The sequence below is a fragment of the Myxocyprinus asiaticus genome, chromosome 6 (genome assembly GCF_019703515.2).
Source record: "Myxocyprinus asiaticus isolate MX2 ecotype Aquarium Trade chromosome 6, UBuf_Myxa_2, whole genome shotgun sequence".
Classification (NCBI taxonomy): domain Eukaryota; kingdom Metazoa; phylum Chordata; class Actinopteri; order Cypriniformes; family Catostomidae; genus Myxocyprinus; species Myxocyprinus asiaticus.
In genome coordinates, this window is record NC_059349.1 from 21,655,242 (window position 1) to 21,677,912 (window position 22,671).

The 22,671-nt window shown below is 36.6% G+C and overlaps 1 protein-coding gene across 2 annotated transcripts in view; it reads left to right on the forward strand.

The window, feature by feature from the left end:
- The first annotated feature begins 2,338 nt into the window (after nt 1-2,338).
- LOC127441885 (guanine nucleotide exchange factor VAV3-like) overlaps nt 2,339-22,671 on the forward strand; it is a 70,666-nt gene continuing 50,333 nt past the window's right edge. For both annotated transcript variants that reach the window (XM_051699428.1, XM_051699429.1), the window contains exons 1-4: nt 2,339-2,839; nt 4,332-4,448; nt 20,764-20,822; nt 20,932-20,997. In XM_051699428.1, the coding sequence (XP_051555388.1) occupies nt 2,636-2,839; nt 4,332-4,448; nt 20,764-20,822; nt 20,932-20,997 (446 nt within the window). In that variant the 5' untranslated portion in view covers nt 2,339-2,635. The remainder of the gene's footprint in view (nt 2,840-4,331; nt 4,449-20,763; nt 20,823-20,931; nt 20,998-22,671) is intronic.

A 22,671-nucleotide genomic window follows, 5' to 3' on the forward strand; every position in this document is an offset into this window, starting at 1 on the left:
TACTGAAATAATTTATTAGAGCACACTGATTCTTGAGATAAGAGACAAATATGTCCTACAAACAAAAGTCCTCTTTATGTTAAAAAAATTAAGAAATTCATAATTATAAAAATACTGAAAACATTTAATCTAAAGAAAATATGTATACTCAGGACATTTAGTATTTATATTTTTAAATAAATTCATTGGATTTGATTTGATTTTTTAAATGCATGCTCTATACTTGGAAGCACTTGAACTTAACCTGTCCTCAGCAATGTTAAACTGCCAAACAAAGTGTTTAAAAATGCAGCAAATTCATAAATATAAATATAAAATGTAAGTTAGGGAACTGTAAGATATCAAACAATACATAAAGTAAAATGTAAATTATATTTTCAAACAAAAAAAAAAAAAAAACAACAAAAAAAAAATCTAAATTGCTATCTCAGTTTGAGTCAACTCCATCAGTTTTTTTTTGTAATGCTGAATAAATCAGACAATGTCATAGTCAGCTATAACTCTGAGTATCCCTTTCCCACTTCCTGCTCATGGTAGATGCAACAGTAGGACACATGGTCTGGTGATTTTTATATTTGAATATATTTAAAACAAAATGTTTAAATCTCTGCGGTCACAGCTTCAACATGTCAACACCATTGTGGGATAATTTTGGCATTTTAGTTTAGGTTATAGAGACAGCTTCAGCTAAGGAAAAACAAAATGGCTCCAGTATACAACACGTTTAAGATGGAAAAATATTCAATTTTGTCAATTCCGTCAGAATTTTAGAATAGTAAGAAAACAGATTTTTTTTATTTATTTTTTATTTTTTATTTTTTTATTTATAGAATGTATTTTATCACTTAACTCATTTACTGAACACCATTATTAGATAATTAAAGGCTTTGCACTCTTGCTGGATGGATCAAATAAAAATTGCATGCTCTTTTTAGTGTGTCTGTTGGAGTTGACACAAATGACAGTAAGATGTAAGTTATGAAGTGAATAAATATCAAGTTTTATAAAAACCTGTTCTCTTACATGGTTCGTTAGCTGAGACATTTGTCTACAAATATAGCCAAAACATGTTTTGCCCCTTATCTCAAGAATCAGTAAGCAATTTATTTAATTGTCAGTGCATTTCACTTATTAGTATTAGATAACTGCTAATATAAGAAATGAAATATGCACCACTGCTGAGGATAAGAGAGCTCTGCATTAGTTTGCTCCTAAATCCACCTCTCCATCATTATATAGTGAATGAGCTATGTTTAATCCTTCTGGAATGTCCTCTTAGCCCAGATTGTGCACAAAAGCACTGCTTTACACTCATTAACCTCCTATTGTCTTAAGAAACTGCACCCTCCTTTTGTCCTTCGGGTAATTTTTGACCCGTATTGAAAACCATTCAAAATGCACAAATTCTTGATTACTGTACCATGACACTAAAGAACCCCCTTAAAAAAAATCAGTTTTGTTGTGGTCCCAAAGTGAATGGGGGGAAATAGCTACATTCTGAATATGAATGAATTAACATTATTTTAAAGAATAATAATAATAATAATAATAATAATAATAATAATAAAATTAAAAGTTAAAAAACATTGGCAAAGGATGTCACAAAGATGAAAGGTCACAACTGGTTTTTCTCATATGGGTCAAAATGTACTCGTTTTAAATAGTTATTTCACTTAAACAATTATGTACAAAATGTAATTTTCTTTCTTGTTTTGTTTGTTTTGATGGTCTTGAGAAAGTCACAACATTTGGTTGCAGTACCAAAAACTATGCAGTATTTACAACCTATTCTTTACCTGTTCTTTGTCAAAAATGACCCTTAGACAATAGAAGGGTTAAACTACACTTAGTAATAATAATAATAATAATAATAATAATAATATATATTTTTATGTGTGGTTTTGTGTATTTTCTTAATTTCCGTTATTCTAGACAGAATATTCTGCCTACACATGCTGAGACGAGAATGATCGACAAATAACTTATTTACAGTTGTTACAGTAGGTTTACTGCCTTTAAAGTCTAGGGATGTGGGAAATATTTAAGAGAGACAATCTAAAATATATAGTCTTATTGCAGTTGCGACGAGAGCCCATCAGATAGTTACAAACTAACGGAAAAGGAAGCTGAATTGGTTGTCTGATGAGGGCGAATTAACTCATTTACAACGGCGAAGGCTTGGCTCTTAATATACATGAGACGAGCGTTCGACATTGGAAGATCGCAACACACCGTCATCAATAACTAATTAATATTCATAAGACAAGTCTTCCCCATTGGACGATTACAAAGCACCGCCTAATGACTTGATTAATATACATGAGATTAACCTTTCCCGTTCTAGCATTCGTAACTGCGTTGACGGGATTTATAGTTCCAGTAGACCGCCGGATAAACCCAAATTAGTGCGCACAAGTCTCAGTTTTGGCAACTAAGAACGCAGGATAAAATGTTTTTTTAAAAAGAAGAAGAAGAAGAAGAAGAAAAAAAAAAAAGAAAAAAGAAGAATGCCCAAGTAGCCTATAATTAAAGATCTGCGCTCTGTTTTGGATGCTCCTACTTCGTACCTTCATTTTTTTTGTGTGTGTGTCAGAACAATTTCACAAGTTGTTGATTTGAATTATACGCGCACACTATGGAGTACTGGAGGCAGTGCAGTTTGTGGCTGATCAGTTGTAAAGTTTTGCCCCGGAATCCTCGGGTCACGGCTGAATCGGGGCAGGTTTTTGATTTAGCACAAACACTTCGGGATGGGGTCCTTCTGTGCCAGCTGCTGAATAATCTGCGACCCGACACCATTAACCTGAAAGAGATCAATCTCAGACCACAGATGTCCCAGGTAAGCGGGTCTACAATAGACATGTTTACTGTTATTTTAAGACTGTATAAACTTCATAGGCTATACAACCTGGAATGTAGCCTATTGCATTTAGTGAACAAAGACTTACTGACATTTTAGATATCCATAAGAGAGGATTGATTTGTCCATACTGTAGATTTCTAGTATATAAGCAGTATATTAATATATTTTTCAATGCATTTTATTTTAATCCTCATTATAATTATATGAGTTGGCCTATATACTTCACAATGTACAAGTCTCTGAAATGCTACTATTAGTTTTGGATGTTTTTAGTACTAGCCAGTGCCATAGTACTACTCCAAGTGGCCTCATTGACAGTGCCAGCATAGACTTCTCTTTACAAAGGGCCCAGTGGTAGAAATACACATCATTCTTTGTATACAGCATCACTCAGTCAATCCACATCTTTAAGAAAAACTCTAAACAAACTCAGTAAACACTGAGCTAATGAAACATCAATTTTGAAATGTACATCATCTCTTGGTAGGAACCCAAAAAGTTGTCCAGATGAATGCTCTGTCTGATTTGGTGCTAAGTAAGTGTTAAGGTCTGAGAAGTCTCAGGCAGTCTGCCCAGACTTGAACGGCTTTTCCCATATGCCCCTGTTTCACTCCAGTGACCTGATAAAATCACAATTTTGATCTGAGTGATTTTAAAGTCACATATACAACCTCCGCCCTTCTGGATTGACCAGACACGGTCAGTCCCCATTAAACAACGGAAAAGAGCGATTTTCAATGGCATCCTTCGCTGAATTAGTCGACATTCCTGACAGATTGTCAGTTGTCTGACTCATAAAGAGGGTATAGGCCTATATTTGGCTAATTGTAAATAAGTGCCTTTATTACTTATCAGATTTTGTGCTCTGTAAACTGAATATAAACTAGTGATGTTCATTTAAATGTAATTCAACCATGTTCTGTATCTTGAGAAACATCATTTTTTAATGTAATTTTATGGATTGTAATTTTTTTTATTGCCTTTGTGTTGGTCTGCAATAGAGATAGTTTGAAATTAGAAATCTTCGTTCCCTATCTACAGAAGTGTTATATTGTTGTTGTCCTCAATTTGTTTTCTCCTTGCTACAAATATTGTATATTACATATAAAATCTTTACAATGCATAAGTTTACTATGTATGTTACACTGTTCAAAAAGCTCCTGCAATGTCAAATCAATCACCTTACATATAAGTCACTGTTGTTCATGTTACTTTATCAGATATGATTTTTTGATATGTATTGATCTTCTGTCCACTAATGTGCATTAATTTGAACACACACAGATATATGTGCATACAAACGGGTACAGTTAATAAACATTCAAATATTTTGACTCCCAAGAATCAAATAAGAAAATTAATGGCAATTAAATAGCAAATAAAAAAATAATTTTAGGAAAGGAACTAATCTTACTTAATGATCCATTATTCAACTATCTTGACAAAATCATGTTTTTTGCTTTTATAGTTCCTCTGCCTGAAGAATATCCGAACATTCCTGTCCGCTTGCTGTGATGCATTTGGTATGAAGAAGAGTGATTTGTTTGATGCCTTTGATCTCTTCGATGTCCGTGATTTTGGAAAGGTAATGACAAAATAATAAAAGTGGAATACATTTTTTAAAATACATTTTATTGAAAAAATTGCACCATGAGAATTATCAGTAAAATCATGATGACTGTGTTGAGGCAAAAAACAAAACAAAAAACTGTAGTTGCTGAATATGGGTCAGACACCATGTATTGATAGAGGGGGGAGGTTCATACAGTTGACTGGAGTAATAAAGGCTGAAAATTGGCAATCTAATCTAGAATTTTGTGCAGCTCTTAATTCTAACTGAAACCTTGTGATCTTTATTATAATATATAATATATATATATACACATTTCTTAAATGTTAATATGTAACATTTTGAAAGGCCATGCAGTGAACATAATCTGCCACTTCTTGTACTCTCAGACACTTGTAAATGACTGGCTGGTGTTGTTGTGGTTTGCCCTCTGAAGGTGACTCGTAATCAATAGCTCATTTATTTTTTCAATCTTCCCATGTACAACCTCTTCCTAAATGTTTGGACTGTCTTTGTCTGGCAGTGTAATACAATAATTCCCTGAGCCACAGGAGTAACTGACTCCAGTAGCTTCTTCCTAGCATTTCTCTTCCTAGCAAATGCAGTTGCTAAATGTCTGACCTCATGTAGTGTTAAACATAGATAAAGTGAAGCATCCTCCTCACAGACCTGTAGGGCTAGAATAAAGCCAGGAGAGCACTCTTAAAAGAACTAATGTAAGCGAAAAGCTGGACAAACACCCCCACTGCCCAGTTTATGAGGCTTATGGCTGAGGGCATGTGTGGCAAGGGCTATGTGTGTTAATGGATCTGAGCAGTGTCATTCCTATAGTATACAGTGGGGTTAAAAAGTCCACTTGTTAAAATGCCTATGCATTTTTCTAGTGAAAATAACGCCTTGAGTGTTGAATTGTAAAATTAACATGAATTTGGTATGTTCCTCTTTTGCTTTAATGACAGGATGCACAAGTTTGTCCAGAACCTGATGATTCATGTTGTACCAGCATGATTTGAGAATGTTCCAAAAAATATCTTGTGTGCTTTAATGGGAGCAAGGAAGTCTGACATTTTGTAACATGGTCAATGTCACAGTTTTAAAAATGTTCAAAATTCAAAAACGTTCTGATATTTTTCAGGTTTTAATTACAGTTTGAATCCCAGATTTTCAATGTGATGTTTAACCCCCACTATATATTTCAATAACCTATTGTTTTTTTGCCATCATGTATGGTACACATTGAATTGCAGATTTAATAGTAGATATACACTCACTGAACACTTCATTAAGAACACTATGGTCCTAATAAAGTTCCCGACATGGTCTTCTGTTGTTGTAGCCCATCCGCCTCAAGGTTCGATGTGTTGTGCATTCTGAGATGCTATTCTGCTCATTGCAATTGTACGGAGTGATTATCTGAGTTACCGTAGCCTTTCTGTCAGCTCAAACCTGTCTGGTCATTCTCTGTTGACTTCTCTCATCAGCGTTTCTGTCCGCAGAACTGCCACTCACTGGATGTTTTTTGTTTTTGGCAACATTCTGACTAAACTCTAGAGACTGTTGTGTGTGAAAATCCCAGGAGATCAGCAGTTACAGAAATACTCAAACCAGCCCGTCTGGCACCAACAATCATGCCACGGTCAAAATCACTGTGATCACATTTTTTCCCCCATTCTTGATGGTTGATGTGAACATTAACTGAAGCTCCTGATCAGTATCTGCTTAATTTTATTCATTGCACTGCTGCCACACGATTGGTTGATTAGATAATTGCATGAATAAGTAGGTGTACAGGTGTTCCTAATAAATTGCTCAGTGAGTGGACATACATGTATGTGGGTCTTGAAGCAGTGACACCATTGCAAGTGTGAACATTATATCACTTGCACAATTTCAGACTGTGCAGTCAGCAAACAGTCACTGTGTTTACCCCTTGTATAGGTCTCAATGTGTTCTCAAGGTTTAAGTTAATCCCTTTCAATAATCTTTGCCTGGCAGAAATCTACTAACATGTACATTTGAGTTAGCTTAGTAAATATGCAGTTTACATCTATTAAATCTGCTCTAAATAAACTTATGAAGTAATAACAACATGACATACAGCTCAGGTTTGGCACTGCAAGTCAAGCTGAATGGAAGATTGAAATGGAAAAAATCCAAAAACAGTAATAAAAAAAAAAAGTGCAGAAATATCGTCCTATCTATCATCCAGATCTTATTTGGTATTCCCTTTTTATTATTATTTTTTATTTAATTGAATGCAAAATTTGCATCACATTCAGTTAATGCATTGTCAATTGCTTAAAGAAAAGTGTTGAGTGAAATAATAGTTTCTTCAAATTGTTTCTCATGAAACCTTAAGGGTATTAATGTAGCTGAACTTCACTCATGGTTGCCTGTGTCCTCATCGTGAGCACACACAGCTGTTTGAAGGTTGTATATTCACCTTTTCGTACCTGTCATAGTCCTGTGCAGTTTCCTTAAAAAACTTCACAGCACATGCCGCATTATCATGTAGTTGTTTCAATCACTACTGCTCGTAAGCAGAGATATGGATTTACTATATACTTTCCAGGCATTCTCTGATTATTAGGTTACTAGTGTAGTATACTGACAGTCAGATAACACAACCACATAAAATCAATAGGTGGTGCAAGTTTTGTCTTTAAAGTCTAAATGATATAGTCATTTACTAACCTTTAAGCCAATTTCAATTCTTTGCTGTCAAACAAAAGAATTAGGGATCCTCCAATCAGGTTTTTTTTTTTATCACTGATCTTCTTGTCACCTGATCGGCCGATACTGATCCTGATCCCTGCTCATTTCACCTTTTATCAAGATCTCTGTCATAACTGGCTATACAGGTGCATCTCAATAAATTAGAATGTCATGGAAAAGTTCATTTATTTCAGTAATTCAACTCAAATTGTGAAACTCGTGTATTAAATAAATTCAGTGCACACAGACTGAAGTAGTTTAAGTCTTTGGTTCTTTTAATTGTGATGATTTTGGCTCACATTTAACAAAAACCCACCAATTCACCATCTCAAAAAATTAGAATACATCATAAGACCAATAAAAAAAAAACATTTTTAGGGAATTGTTGGCCTTCTGGAAAGTATGTTCATTTACTGTATATGTACTCAATACTTGGTAGGGGCTCCTTTCGCTTTAATGACTGCCTCAATTCGGCGTGGCATGGAGGTGATCAGTTTGTGGCACTGCCGAGGTGGTATGGAAGCCCAGGTTTCTTTGACAGTGGCCTTCAGCTCATCTGCATTTTTTGGTCTCTTGTTTCTCATTTTCCTCTTGACAATACTCCATAGATTCTCTATGGGGTTCAGGTCTGGTGAGTTTGCTGGCCAGTCAAGCACACCAACACCATGGTAATTTAACCAACTTTTGGTGTTTTTGGCAGTGTGGGCAGGTGCCAAATCCTGCTGGAAAATGAAATCAGCATCTTTAAAAAGCTGGTCAGCAGAAGGAAGCATGAAGTGCTCCAAAATTTCTTGGTAAACGGGTGCAGTGACTTTGGTTTTCAAAAAACACAATGGACCAACACCAGCAGATGACATTGCACCCCAAATCATCACAGACTGTGGAAACGTAACACTGGACTTCAAGCAACTTGGGCTATGAGCTTCTCCACCCTTCCTCCAGACTCTAGGACCTTGGTTTCCAAATGAAATACAAAACTTGCTCTCATCTGAAAAGAGGACTTTGGACCACTGGGCAACAGTCCAGTTCTTCTTCTCCTTAGCCCAGGTAAGATGCCTCTGACGTTGTCTGTGGTTCAGGAGTGGCTTAACAAGAAGAATACGACAACTGTAGCCAAATTCCTTGACATGTCTGTGTGTGGTGGCTCTTGATGCCTTGACCCCAGCCTCAGTCCATTCCTTGTGAAGTTCACCCAAATTCTTGAATTGATTTTGCTTGACAATCATAAGGCTGCGGTTCTCTCGGTTGGTTGTGCATCTTTTTCTTCCACACTTTTTCCTTCCACTCAACTTTCTTTTAACATGCTTGGATACAGCACTTTGTGAACAGCCAGCTTCTTTGGCAATGAATGTTTGTGGCTTACCCTCCTTGTGAAGGGTGTCAATGATTGTCTTCTGGACAACTGTCAGATCAGCAGTCTTCCCCATGATTGTGTAGCCTAGTGAACCAAACTGAGAGACCATTTTGAAGGCTCAGGAAACCTTTGCAGGTGTTTTGAGTTGATTAGCTGATTGGCATGTCACCATATTCAAATTTTTTGAGATAGTGAATTGGTGGGTTTTTGTTAAATGTGAGCCAAAATCATCACAATTAAAAGAATCAAAGACTTAAACTACTTCAGTCTGTGTGCATTGAATTTATTTAATACACGAGTTTCACAATTTGAGTTGAATTACTGAAATAAATTAACTTTTCCACGACATTCTAATTTATTGAGATGCACCTGTATGTACGATTTCTGCACACTGTCACTATTTATTAAATTTTTCCTCTTCCCAGTAATATCACTTTGCTTAGTTTTTGCTGAAAAAAAGTTTAAAAGGCTTATTTAAAAAGCTTTTTTTAATTTGACTTTTAAAAAAAGTATAGGCTAACAAAATATTCTCTATATTAAGAAAGATAGCCCTATAAAAAAGTCAAAGACAAACTGACTGTGCAATTAAACTTAATGTGACATTATTTGGTTATTGATTCGTTGTCATTATTTCATATAATTATAATTTTTCCTCATTTTATTTTAATTTTATTTTTGCATTATATTTAATACATTATATTATCTTAATATTGTATAAATATTTATTATATTTATAAATTACTTCTCTGCCTTTTCATTTAGTTGTATGATTGTATTAATAGGCTAATTCGTTTTTCACTTGTTGCTGCTTGAACTTTAATGAGGGGAATGAAAGAAAAGTGGAGAAAGAGCGCATGTTTCTGGACTCTATGGGTGCTACTATTGTTAATGCCATTTAATCTGGAAATATTTAATAAAGATGTTTGAATTACACCACATCTTGTAACTCGCGTTATTACTGAGATGCCTATGCCTGGAGGAGACTGAGAAGCTGCCGCCATGAACGATAATAAGGACCATTTGACAGCTTGCACTGTTTTCCCTTTGCCTTGTAGCGTGTGAATCGCCACATTAACAGTACAGTACACAAACTTTTCATATTCGCAATACCTCTCCCACTGCATCGTTCTTACATGCTGAATCAAGTTTATCTGTTGGCTTACAGCACTATGCCAGTATTCCCCACACTCTGTGATACAATGAGTGCTGCTCAAGTCTTAAAAGGAGCCACGTGTCTCTTTCAGATTTACAAACATGCAATAATGATGTATAGGCCTTTACAAAAGCAAAATAATAAATAACATAGTAAATGTAAAAAAAAAAAAAAAGAAAAACTATAAATGTTTCTATTAATTATGTGAAACCGTATTCTATATTATTTTTATTAAAACACCAGTTTGTCCTCATGACAATGGGATTACTTTACAGTTTTTAGCCTATATCTGTGATAAACTCGTAGCACTTGAGTCAGTCTCCATCTTTATGTGAAACTTCACTTGTCACTTGATGACACATCAACCCGATATCATGTTGAATGCGTAATAATGGACACGCATGATTTTGTTCCGTATATATTCATATTTTCTGCACACGTGCAGCTGTTTTCCACTGAAGTGACAGAAGATGTCCGTAGCAACAGATGTTTAATTGATGGTTATATTTGCTCACACCAATTATATCAGAATATCATTCTTACAGTACGAATTTAACCATGTATTTGTCACGTATTCTCTGTTTTTTGCCTTGACTTTTATTTTGAAATCCTTATTTAGTTCCCCTTTCCTGTTTCCTGTTAGTTTTTTAGTCCTTTGTTGTTTTTTTTATGATTGGTTTTCCCCTGATTGTTTCCCCAGGTGATCCTCATTCCCTCGTTTTCCTTTGTGTATTTAAGCCCTTGTTTCCCTTGGTTTCTTTGTCAGTTTTCACATGTGTTGTCATGTTCTGTGCATGGTTGTCTGTGTTTTGTTTCTTCTTCTTCTTCTTCTTCTTTTTTTTTTTTTTCTTTCTCTTAGTTACCTTGTTCATCTTTGTTTTATTAAAAGCTGCATTTAGATCCTCGTCTGCCTCGCAAGTATTACTTTATGCTGCGTTTTCTAAAAAAAATAAAAAAGGTTACCGGCCAAACAGTGAGTTGATTACTTAATGGCGGTATGGTTTCTCCTTTGATATAACAGGTCTGCAGAGGCAGAACATGAATGAACAGAGGCAGAGCTGTGTGGCTTTATAATAGATTTGCAAATGCATAGGATACGTTTTGAGCACCATCCCTAAGCAAGAGCAGGGAGATTTCATAGAGCAGCGTAGTTTATTTGAGAGCACGCGTCCAGTTTTGAGCAAGAGCCTAGGACTTCTGTGTGCGAGTGGAGAGATCTGCATCCTTGTATAATGCCATTTACCTTCACGATACTTTTTTATTGTATCTATGTATGCATCTCTTAACATGTAAGGGAGTGTAACTCCTAATTCTAGGACTATAGTAGTACATTTTTTTTAATCTAAGTGTAATTCATGGAGCAGTTTAACATTATAAAAGTAGCTCTTAAACCCATGACAATTTAAAAGTTGTCCTAAGGACTCCTAAACCCCTAAAAGCTTTAGGGGGGTGTGTGCTACTCCCAAAAATAGTACAGAGCAGGTGGCGCAGCTGTAAATACCTATAGAACTGAGATCTGGGAATCCCAAAATGTTGAACCAAATTTTCAAAGGATCTCAACACTCCACTCTCATATAGGTCACGGAGTGTAGTAACACCCCTCACAGTCCACTTTGACCAGCAGAAAGGGGACTTATCAATACATAATTTGGGGTTCAGGCATATGCTTGAGACAACACTTAAATGTCCGAATTAAACACTCTGGACACTTTTGTCCATACTGAATGCAGATGCGAGATAACAGGGTGTAACTTCTCTGATTAGTTTGATAGAACGGCTTTGCTATGGCAAAATAGGGGCAAGAACTTCCTGTTCAATACAAAACCAGGGAGAGGCTCTCTCAGGTGGAAGCGACCAGTGAGTCAAATGTCTGAGACCGTATGCATAATAATAAACCTAAATCTTGGGTAGGCCTAGCCCACCTTTGTCAATCAGCCTATATAACTTATTGAAATGTAATCTTGGAGGTTTACCATTCCACATGAAGGACTTCGCTATGCTATCAAATTGCTTAAAATAAGAGAGGGAGACATCTACAGGGAGAGATTGTAGCAGGTAGATACATTTTGGAATACAATTCATTTTAATAACATTAACCTTCCCAATCATAGATAAATGTAATGAAGCCCACCTGCCCACATTGCTCAAACCTTTTTATTAAGGGGTCAAAATTAACTGTAACTAAATCAGACAAATTTGCTAGGAATTAAATACCCAAATACTTAATTCCCTGTTTGGGCCACTGGAAGGCGCCCAGCTGAAAAACCGTTACTGGGCAGTATGCTGTCAGAGCCAAAGCTTCTGATTTAGACCAACTGACTCTGTATCCTAAGAACTTAGAAAAGGAATGAATAATTCTGTGGAGGCAAGGCATAGATCTAATGGTGTCAGAGACAGACAACAAAATATCAGCGTAAAGCAAAAGCTTATGCGCCATACCTCCCGCCACCACCCCTGGAAAATCATCTTCCTTCCTTATCGTGGCTGCTAATGGTTCCAGGGCAAGACAGAACAATAATGGGGAAAGAGGGCAACCCTGCTGGGTGCCCCTATCTAGAGTAAAATAATCTGAAATTAATCCATTTGTTTGTACATTAATCCATTTGTTTGTATAAAGTAACTTAATCCATCCAATAAATGTACTCCCGAACCCAAATATTTCCAAAATCTTAAAAAGATGATCCCATTCTACCATATCAAATGCCTTTTCGGCGTCAAGTGGGATGGCAGCGACCGGAGTCTGATAATTCGCCAAAGACCACGTGATATTATCTAGCCAAAAGCTTCCCTGCTTTGTCCCCCAACTCAAAGGGCGTCTTGCCCTGAATAGCCAAAACTCCACCTTCCACGACAATAGTATTATATCTGTATTTCAATCGGCTCAATTCTCTGAGGCCATCAGAAAACATTCGGCCTCGGCACTTTTAATATTCCCTTCCAACTCCACGAGTTCTTGTGCTTTGGATTTTTTGGGTGAATGAGGCATACTGTATGATCCGGCCCCTAAGAACCACCTTAAGTGCCTCCCAAGCCACGCCCACAGAGGATACTGAGGACCAGTTGGTCTCCATATAAACATTGATTTCAGCCTTTAACATTTGATGGAATTCAGGATTTTGCAAAAGGGATACATTAAAGCGCCAACTATATGATTTCTTTTTCTCAATATGTGGCAACATTTCTAAACTCACCAGGGCATTATCTGAAACTAAGATGTTTCCAATTGAGCAATCAACAACAGATGAAATGAGGCACTTAGATATATATATAAAAAAATCTATTCTAGAATAAATCTAAAAAAAATATGTGTAGTCCGAGTCTCCAAATATCTGTAAGACCAAGATTTTTACACATCCTGTGAAGTGTCAATGTTGCTCTAGGGGGCTTACACACTTTTGCTTCACTATGATCAAGGACTGAGCCCATTAAAAGATTAAAGTCTCAACCCAATATTATATCATGAGGTGTGCCAGTGGCTTGCACCATCCCTTCAAGATCTATAAAAAAGCCCTGATCATCAGCGTTAGGTGCGTAAATATTAGCCAAAATCAACCTTTGCCCCTGAATTTCTATTAAAACAATAATTACTCTTCCTAATTTATCTTTAATCTGTTTGAGACATTTTAATTGTAGATGTTTACTTATCAGTGTAATGATTCCCCTGCTTTTACTTGAGCCAGCACTAAAGAAAACATGACCACCCCATATCTTCCCAAATTTTTCAGCTTCCTGCGAGGAAAGATGCGTTTCTTGAAGAAACACTATCATATTTCTTACGTTTAAGAAGAGAAATAACCTTCCTTTTTATGGGGTGCCACGTGGAGCGAGACAATCCACTCATATTAACATTTGACATTTTGACATAGAAAAAAAAATAGATTGTGTCAAAAATAAAATTATAAAGACCACATTCCAACATTAGTGCAACAGTCAAACCCCAAACTTCCCCCCGAACCAAACAAACAGAAAAAAGAAAAATGTGTACATTAACCCCACGCACGACTGCGCCAACTGGCGTCCATCCTTCCGTTGATGTAAGAGTTTCTTGCATTCCTTGAATTGATCACGTTTCTCTCATTGAATTCGCAAAGTCTGGGAACTAGAAAATGCTGTGGTTCTTCCAAAAAAGCCTTCCTTTACTCCTTGCCTCACATAACACAAGATCTTTTATTGGATGATCTCAGAAATTTGGCCAGAATTGATCGGGCCTGTCTCCCTCAGCAGATCGCCGAGCTAGAACCCTGTGAGCTCACTTGATTTCCAGCTTATGGCCTGATATGTTGAGCAGACTCGGGAAGAGTCCGTCCAGAAATTTCACTATATTCCAATCTTCTTCGTCCTCAGGAATTCCAACAATTCAGACGTTATTCCGCCGGTTACGGTTTTCCAAATCCTCCAGCTTCTCCCAGACGTGCCTCAAATCCACCCTGGTCGCTGGCGGATTAGTAGCCAATGCCCTCTCCAATGACTCCAGATAATCAATCCGTTTCTCGACATCCCCCACTCTTGTAACAATCTCAGTGATTTTCTTCTCCATGGCAGTGATCAATCGACATATTACAGAAAGATCCTCCAAGTCAGCAACGACCTTCGTCAGCATTGCTGACACGTTCAACAATTCTCGCCGAATTTCCTTCACCGGCCAAATCAGCTCCCGGGCTTGCGGCCTGAAGCATGGCTGCTGCCGTCAATCCACATTGCAATTGAGTTAATGTATTAGAATATTATAATGACATTGACCTTTTAAAAATTGCAAGGGAGTTTTCATTACTTGGTTAGGGATGCAATTACCTCTTCTACAAAACAATCCAATTATACCGGAGATAAAGGTTTTGAGCGATATATTAACAGAGCCTAGCCTACTATTTGAGGTGAAGTATCATGAAGTTTATGTAGCCAATATGGGATAAATCTCCATTAATTTTGTATAAATAGGCTACATAGAAATATAGGACAATGCATTGAAAAATATTAATTTGCTGTGTATGATTACAATTACACTGAACAAATTAACTAATTGCCTGTGGCAGATCTTTGTCGCTTAAAGTCTGTGATCTCTGCTCTCAACTGAGACTGAAGAGAGTACCACCATTTTTAACACTCTTAAATATTTCAACATATTTGTTCCCACACTGTAAATACTAATAGTTATATCAAATTGTAACAAAATATTTTACTCAATTTAAGAGTATTTTTATTTTTACTCTTCTTACTAGTTTTAATTAAGTTAACAGTACTCTCTAAACCCTAAAGTTGTAGTTAATGAAAACATTGAAATGGTCCTAATTAAACAGTACTTTAAATGTCACATTTTGGAATCATAACTCAAATATTTATGTTCTTTAAGCTTTGGCTTCGAGTACTACTAATTCAAAATGGTCAAGTATAAAATTACGGCTGCGTGTAATATCCATAAGCCCTTGCTGTTGAATAAATGATGTTTTGTCAAAACAAGGGAACTTATGTAGAAAAATAATTATTTAAATGTGTGTAGTTTTAATTCTTATGACCTGTTGCTGTTGTTTTTGTTGTAGCTGGTTGATAGTTGTGTAAAGTCACCATTAGGTTGATTAGTATTACCTCTGGTGAAATTGGAGCCTGTTAAATTTAAGCCATTCTTCTTTACTCAGTTGTACTTTACAAAAGTGCAGATTTATGTGCACTAAGAAGTATGAGAAGAATCCTATGTGCCATATGGCTAACCGAGATTCTAGTCACAATTTCCCTTATACTATAAAAGATGTGCTATAACTCAATTTATATAATTAAATAAAAACATTGATACTTTAATCACAGATGAGTGAAGTTTTCTTGTAACTAGTTAACATTGCTTAAAAAAAGTTCAGTTTACTTGATCCAAATAAATGTTTACTTAAAAAAAAAAAAAAAAAGTATAATAAACTTGCCAACAAATAGCGGTACCCTGTCTACCAATCACTTTGGTGAATTAAAAGAGAATGCGCTCACAGAACGTGACATCATCCATAGCAACAAGATCAGCTCCGACTTTGTTCTTACCTTAAATTTTCTGTAGTAAAACTTGCTTATAGCAGTTTTTTGAAAAGTCTTTGAGCAAATACTCTTTAGAGAACTCCTAGTGGTAAGATAAAAATCTGTTAATATGGGCCCAAATTTCTAAATTCCCCACACAGGCTGAAAGTCAAGACCTCATTCAGATTAAACAGTGCAGTGTTTTTAACATCCCTCTGATCAACATATTAATCCACAGAGGCACAGGAAGCAAGGTAACAAGACAGGAGCTATTAAAATTGTTTTTGGCACCGTTCTGAGTAAATTCTAGAGACTGTTGTGCTTGAAAATCCCAGGAGATCAGCAGTTACAGAAATACTCAAACCAGCTCGTCTGGCTCAAAAAATCATGCCACAGTCGAAATAACTGAGATCACATATTTTTTCCCCCATTCTTATGGTTGATGTGAACATTAACTGAAGCTCCTGACTGGTATCTGCATGATTTTATGCATTGCACTGCTGCCACACGATTGGCTGGTTAGATAATCGCATGAATAAGTAGGTGTACAGGTATTCCTAATAAAGTGCTCAGTGAGTGTAGTTTCACAATTGAAATGTATCTTTGCACAGTCTACAGAAACTGCATCTGCATCACATCTGCCTCAGTTCTGTGCTGCTTTATGGTGAAATTGAAATTCAGCAGAAGCTTGCCTCTTAAGCTGCAAAAGCTACAGCCTGCATCCGGCTAATATACAGTATAGGACTTTTTGGAATGCACTTCTATGTAACTCGATATTATTTGTAATGAAGTATATAATATTTATAAGGCAACCAATCAGTGATTTAATTCATTCTCATGTCTCATGTTCTAAAAAAAAAATGGTCTCAAATGGTATATTAACAAACACAGTGTAATGGAACGTGAAACAAAAGTAAAAATGTATTTGCAGTTAACTTGCAATTTGCAAGAAGTAAAAATGAAAGTTAGGTACAAAAATAACTTTCTGAGGAAGCAGGGTTGGTTTTCAGCAGGCGAGATTTGAAACCCTAAAGTATGTGCTATCATTTAGATCTGTGTATTTGTATGTATGTTTGTGTGTCTGCATGCATGCATGTTTGTGACCAGTATGTCATGTGTCTATCTGTATATCTATGTTTGCGCATAAAAGTAAATGCGAAAAAAGCAAGCCCACATCACACTTGTGAAATAAGACTAGCTTGGCATTGCAAGATCACATCCTCTCCAGAGAGTGCAATGTCTCACTAATAGCACTGCCTTTGATATGCAGGCACTCAGACTACGACAAGAATCACTTTTCAGCTACAAAGAGTGTATTTAATTTTTGCCCCATTATTATGTATTATCTCATAAAATGTACTTCACATTAATTTTAATTTTTTTCTCTGAGGTCCACTTATAATGTTTCACCACCAAAAACAGAAAGATTTAGTGTTTATTACCATATCCACCCTCTCGCTGGCCCTTCAAGTTAAAAGCCTGATTTTTGCTGCTGGGTTATTAAACAGTTTCGCTGAAATAGCGCTGTGCTCCGATGTAAATGCCCTCTTCCCATGTGAAATGTTAGGGGTTGTTAAGGGTTACATGGACCCCCCAAGAGCTCTGACACAGTTTGAACACTGCTCATCCTTCAATAACAAATCCTACATTACACTTGACAAGCTGTTAATATCAGAATAAAAAGATCATGGATCTTTTTCAAAATAAACAACTGCTTATTTCTGAAAGGGATAGTTCACCATACAATTAAAATCTGTCTTCATTTACTCACCCTCATGTTGTTCCAAACCCATATGACTTTCTTCCATAGAACAAAAAAGATTTTATGCAGAATAACTGCCTCAGTCACCTTTCTTCACATCATTTATTAGAAAAAAATATGCAATGAAAGTTAATGGTGACTAAGACTATCATACTGCTTAACATCTCCTTTTGAGTTCCATGGATGGAAAGTCATATGGATTTGAAATGACCTGGGGATGAGCAAATGATTTCAGGATTTTAATTTTTGGCTGAACTATACCTTAAGTTGGGCTTTTTCAGAAGGATGTGCAGAGTTGCATGTGCTACACCTAATCTCATTTGTTTTTAAATCATTAATTATTTTAGGTGTTAAGGACTAATACTATATCCAACCTCCTCCTTTATTACTTAATTGTGACTGGGAGGGCCATGTTTCTGAACACTGAATAGACTTTATTTTGAAGTGAAATGTGGGCAATCTTGTGTTCATGTGTTCAAATGTACTCTTCTGTGTAATGTGAAAGTTGTGGAAGGATAGATCAAATCCTTTTAGCAGCTTAGTTTTAATAAATGGTATTTATTTCGCTGGGGATAAAGTTCTGAGTTTTGAAAGTTTTAGTATGTTGTCAAAGTCCAAGTCCACTCTTATCTCAAAAGACCATGACAAATTGTATTCCCTTATGGCCCCTTTAACCTCCTGAGACCTGAGCGTGACTGCTGTGTGCATTTTCCATTCCCCTTATTGATTTGTAACTAGTAGACCCTAAGAAACATGCAAAAAAAAAACAAAAAAAAAACAAATGTCCACATACAGTGCATTCAGAAAGTATTCAGACCCCCTAATTTTTTCACATTGTTTTGTTTTTCACATCAATCTACACTCCATACCCCATAATGACAAAGCAAAACCCAGATTTTTGATAACTTGGCAAATGTATTAAAAAGAAGAAACTGAAATAAGTATTCAGACCCTTTGCTATGACATTTGAAATTTTGCTTAGGTGCATCCCATTTCTCTGGATCATCTTTGAAATGTTTCTATACTTTGATAGGAGTCCACCTGTGGCAAATTCAATTAATTGAACATGATTTGGAAAGGCACACACCTGTCTATGTAAGGTCTCACGGCTGAAAATTCATATCAGAGCAAAAACCAAGCCATGAGGTCAAATGAACTGCCTGAAGAGACGGAAACCTCAGTGCTAGACACATAAAAAAGCACCTAAAGGATTCTCAGACTGTGAGAAACAAGATTCTCTGGTCTGATGAAATGAAGATTGAACTGTTTGGCATCAATGCCAAGCGTCATGTCTGGAGGAAACCAGATCACCGCTCACCACCTGCACAATACCATCCCAACTGTGAAGCATGATGGTGGTAGCATCATGTTGTGGGGGTGTTTTTCAGCGGCAGAAACTGGGGGACTGGTCAGGTTTGAAGGAAAGCTGAATACAGCAAAATACAGAGATATCCTTAATGAAAACCTTGTCCAGAGTGCTCAGGACCTCAGACTGGGCTGAAGGTTCATGTTCCAACAGGACAATGACCCTAAGCACACAGCCAAGACAAAGCAAGAATGGCTTAGGGACAACTCTGTGAATGTCCTTGAGTGGCTTAGCCAGAGCCTGGACTTGAACCCAATAGATCATCTCTGGAGAGACCTGAAAATGGCTATCCACTGACGGTTCCCATCCAACCTGACAGAGCTTGAGAGGATCTGCAGAGAAGGATTGCAGAAAATCCCCAAATCCAGGTGTGCAAAGCTTGTCGCATCATAGCAAAAAAGACTTGAGGTTGTAATCGCTGCCAAAGGTGCTTTAACTAATTACTGATTTAAGGTTATCAAAAATCTGGTTTTTACTTTGTCATGATGGGGTATGGAGTGTAGATTGATGTGAAAGAAATGTTTTAAAAGCATTTTAGCATAAGGATACAACATAACAAAATGTGAAATATATAAAGGGGTCTGACTACTTTCTGAATGCACTGTATGTGGACATTGGGACTAAGTTGTGAAATTTTAAATAATACCAAGCTATAGACAGTCAGATTTTTTAAATTAAGTTGTTTCCAGGAGTGTTGGTTATGCATGATTATTCAATTTTGAGATGTTACAGACATTACATCAGAAATTAGCATAAATAATTCTGATTCAAAGTAATGGCCAGCATCATCCAATCACTGCCAACCATGTTAAAATTTTGGATGAAAAATTCTGATAACCATTGTCCCATGTATACCAAACCAGTTGAGTTGTCCAAACTGCATCTGCAGCCTGAAACTGAACTTTTGACTGGATGTTAGAAGTGAATGCACATTGTTTTGCCCCAGACTCTGTGTTTTGGGTGATGGGGCGGTCATCGACGTAGGTGACAAATACATAAACAATTGGGTCCTCACCAGTGTGGTGATAGGCAGGCAGGTTGTTTTAAGGTGTTGGAAGTCGGTGGGAGCACCCTCAATTTGGGAGTGGTGCGAGGAGATGGGAAGGGTGGCAGCCTTCAAAGAGGTAACATGTAGAAGGCTTGGGATATGGGATTCTTTTATTGGGAAATGTATATATATATATATAATTATTATTATTATTATTATTATTTTTTATTCTCCGTATATGTGTGTACTTATGTAAGACCACTGGGATGTTCGTTTGGGGTCGGGTGGGGTTCTTGATTGGGGAGGGGAAGTAGTGGGAGTTAATGTTGAGTCATTGTGTATATATGTTTTGTTTTTCTTTGCTTTGAAAAATCAATAAAAATGTTAATCACAAAAAAAATAAAAAATAAAAATAAAAAAGTGAACGCACTTAGCTGTATAGGAAAGCTATAGAATGCTCCCTAATTAGGGAATGACTTAACTTCCAGTGTGCTTTCTGTCTGCACTAGTCTCAGAACAGTTTGAAATGCACCTTATTTTCATCCTAACTCCGTATACAGCCTCTGAAAGCAAATATTTCCAGCTTTTGGATGCATTCATTGATTCTCAGTGTGATAATGCACAGTGAATATAGGATATTTGAAAGAAAATTAGCCTATATGTCTGTGGTCTTTGTTTAACAGTGTGCCATTTTGCGATAAATCGAAAACGGCATATCGGATGAAACTCTACTCTTTTGATTCAAATAGGTTTTAATGTAAATTTAAATTAAATTAAACTATGCATAGCCTATAGTGAAGCCAGAACGTAATTTCCACACATGTGGATGCGGGGTCTCAGGAGGTTAACATTTTCACTGTTTAAAACACAGTGGCAAATGGTAAAAAAAGGTCTATACTGTAAGTAGCAACTGAACTGTGCAATTCAGCCAGTGACATTCTTTTCTCTGACTTGCAAACCAGCCAATCTTAAAACAAGTCGTTTTCCTTTTGTCTTTTCAGGTCATTGACACCCTATCCAAACTCTCTCATACCCCTATTGCACAACAGGCTGGGATTAGGTGAGTTTTTAATTAGTATGCATGAAAATGAATCAGTGGGATTTCAACTGAAATATTAAGTTTTCTTTTCCTCTGAGCTAAATGAAGGGGTTCTGTACCTACTTTACAGGGCATTCCCCACTGAGAAAAGCACTGAAAATGAAGACATATACATCCATTTGGCAGATCTCATTGAGTAAGTATGAAGCTCAGTTAAACTAAATTGGCTCTTGTTATGGCTAGAAGGAATGAGATACTAGTTTTTGACTGAAACTCATTAGCACCGTACATGCTTAGTTTCTGAAACTCTAGAAATGAACAATTCACCTTTTCAGTATTATGAGATCCATATAATCGCATTTACCTATACTTAAGATCATTTTTCTAAACTCTTAACACAGCAACACACCTACATCACACAAATAGCCAAATAGTTAATTTTCTGCTCAAAACCACATTTTGTTCATTAAATACCAACTCTACATTTCAAAATGCAAAAAACTTTCTCTACATACACTAATTATCAAAACGCGGCAAACCCGACTCAATATCTAATCATTCTGTCAAAACACTAGCACGTTTTCTGTCCAACAGGAACATATAGTCAATCATAGCACAACGACTGTCAAAATGTTAAAAGTTGATGGCATTACAAAAACTGCATTACTTGTCATGTTTCAGTTCTACCTGAATAGACCAGTAATAGTCAATATGAAATCCATTGTTTTTTATATTTCAGTTTCCTTTTACTGTAAACCACTCTACATTTTTGGTTGAGTGTCGAATGTGTGCATTCTTGGCAACATACTATCTAAAAGTGAATGAGTCATCATTACTTTATATAATGTACAGTAGAAAAAAATAAGTGACAGAACTGCTGCAGTAAAAACTTTATAAGCAACATGAAATTGCTGCCAGTGATCAACAAAAAATCCAACTTACATGGCCTTTGGGCCTTTGGTTCTTTGGTAAAACACAATTACAGTTAAATAGGTACAGAAGGGAAAAAACACAAAGATGCACAGTCCTCTTCTAATCTATATGATCTTCCGCATTTGGTTACATGTTCTTGTCCACATCACATCTTATGTCGTCTCTCGCTATGCACCTTGAATAGAAATGCTTGGCATGCCTTATCCACCCCTGGCAGTCTTCAGCTGAGTTGTGTCTGCAGCCGGCATCCATTTCATCCAGAAGGGACATTTGGTCATGTGGCCGATGATCATACACTTTCCACCTCCAGGCAGAAAAAAATTCCTCAGTGGGGTTGAGGAAAGGCGAGTAGGGGGGAGGAAAAACGGAAACCATTCTTGGATGGGCTGCAAACCAGTTTGTGATGCGAGTGGTGGAATGCTACATTGTCCCATGCAATCACAAATGTTCTCATGTTTCCTCCCACCTGTTCCCTTTCTGCTTCTGGCATCATCTAAAAACAAAAGAAGGCACTCAATCTGGCATTTCTGCAGTACCAAACCAGCACTCGAGATTGCAGCACACATTGTGATATTTGCTCCTCTCTGACCAGGCACATACACGGTGCCCCTTTTCCCGATGACGTTTCTTCCCCGCCGATGTGTTTTTGTCAGGTTAAATCCTGCCTTGTCTACATAAATGATTTCATGTGGGGTCTGATTAGCCTCCAACTCCATGACTCCCTGAAAGAAATCAAACACAGTATGTGTAAATGTTTTTCACTACAGTACTGTGCAAAAGTTTTATGCACTTGTGAAAAACTTTCAAAGTGAGGATTTCTTAAAATTATGACAAATAGTTTTCATTAATCAATTAACGTCATACAAAGTCCAGTAAACAGAAAAAGAGCTAAATCAATATTTGGTGTGAACACGTTTGCCTTCAAAACAGCACCAAT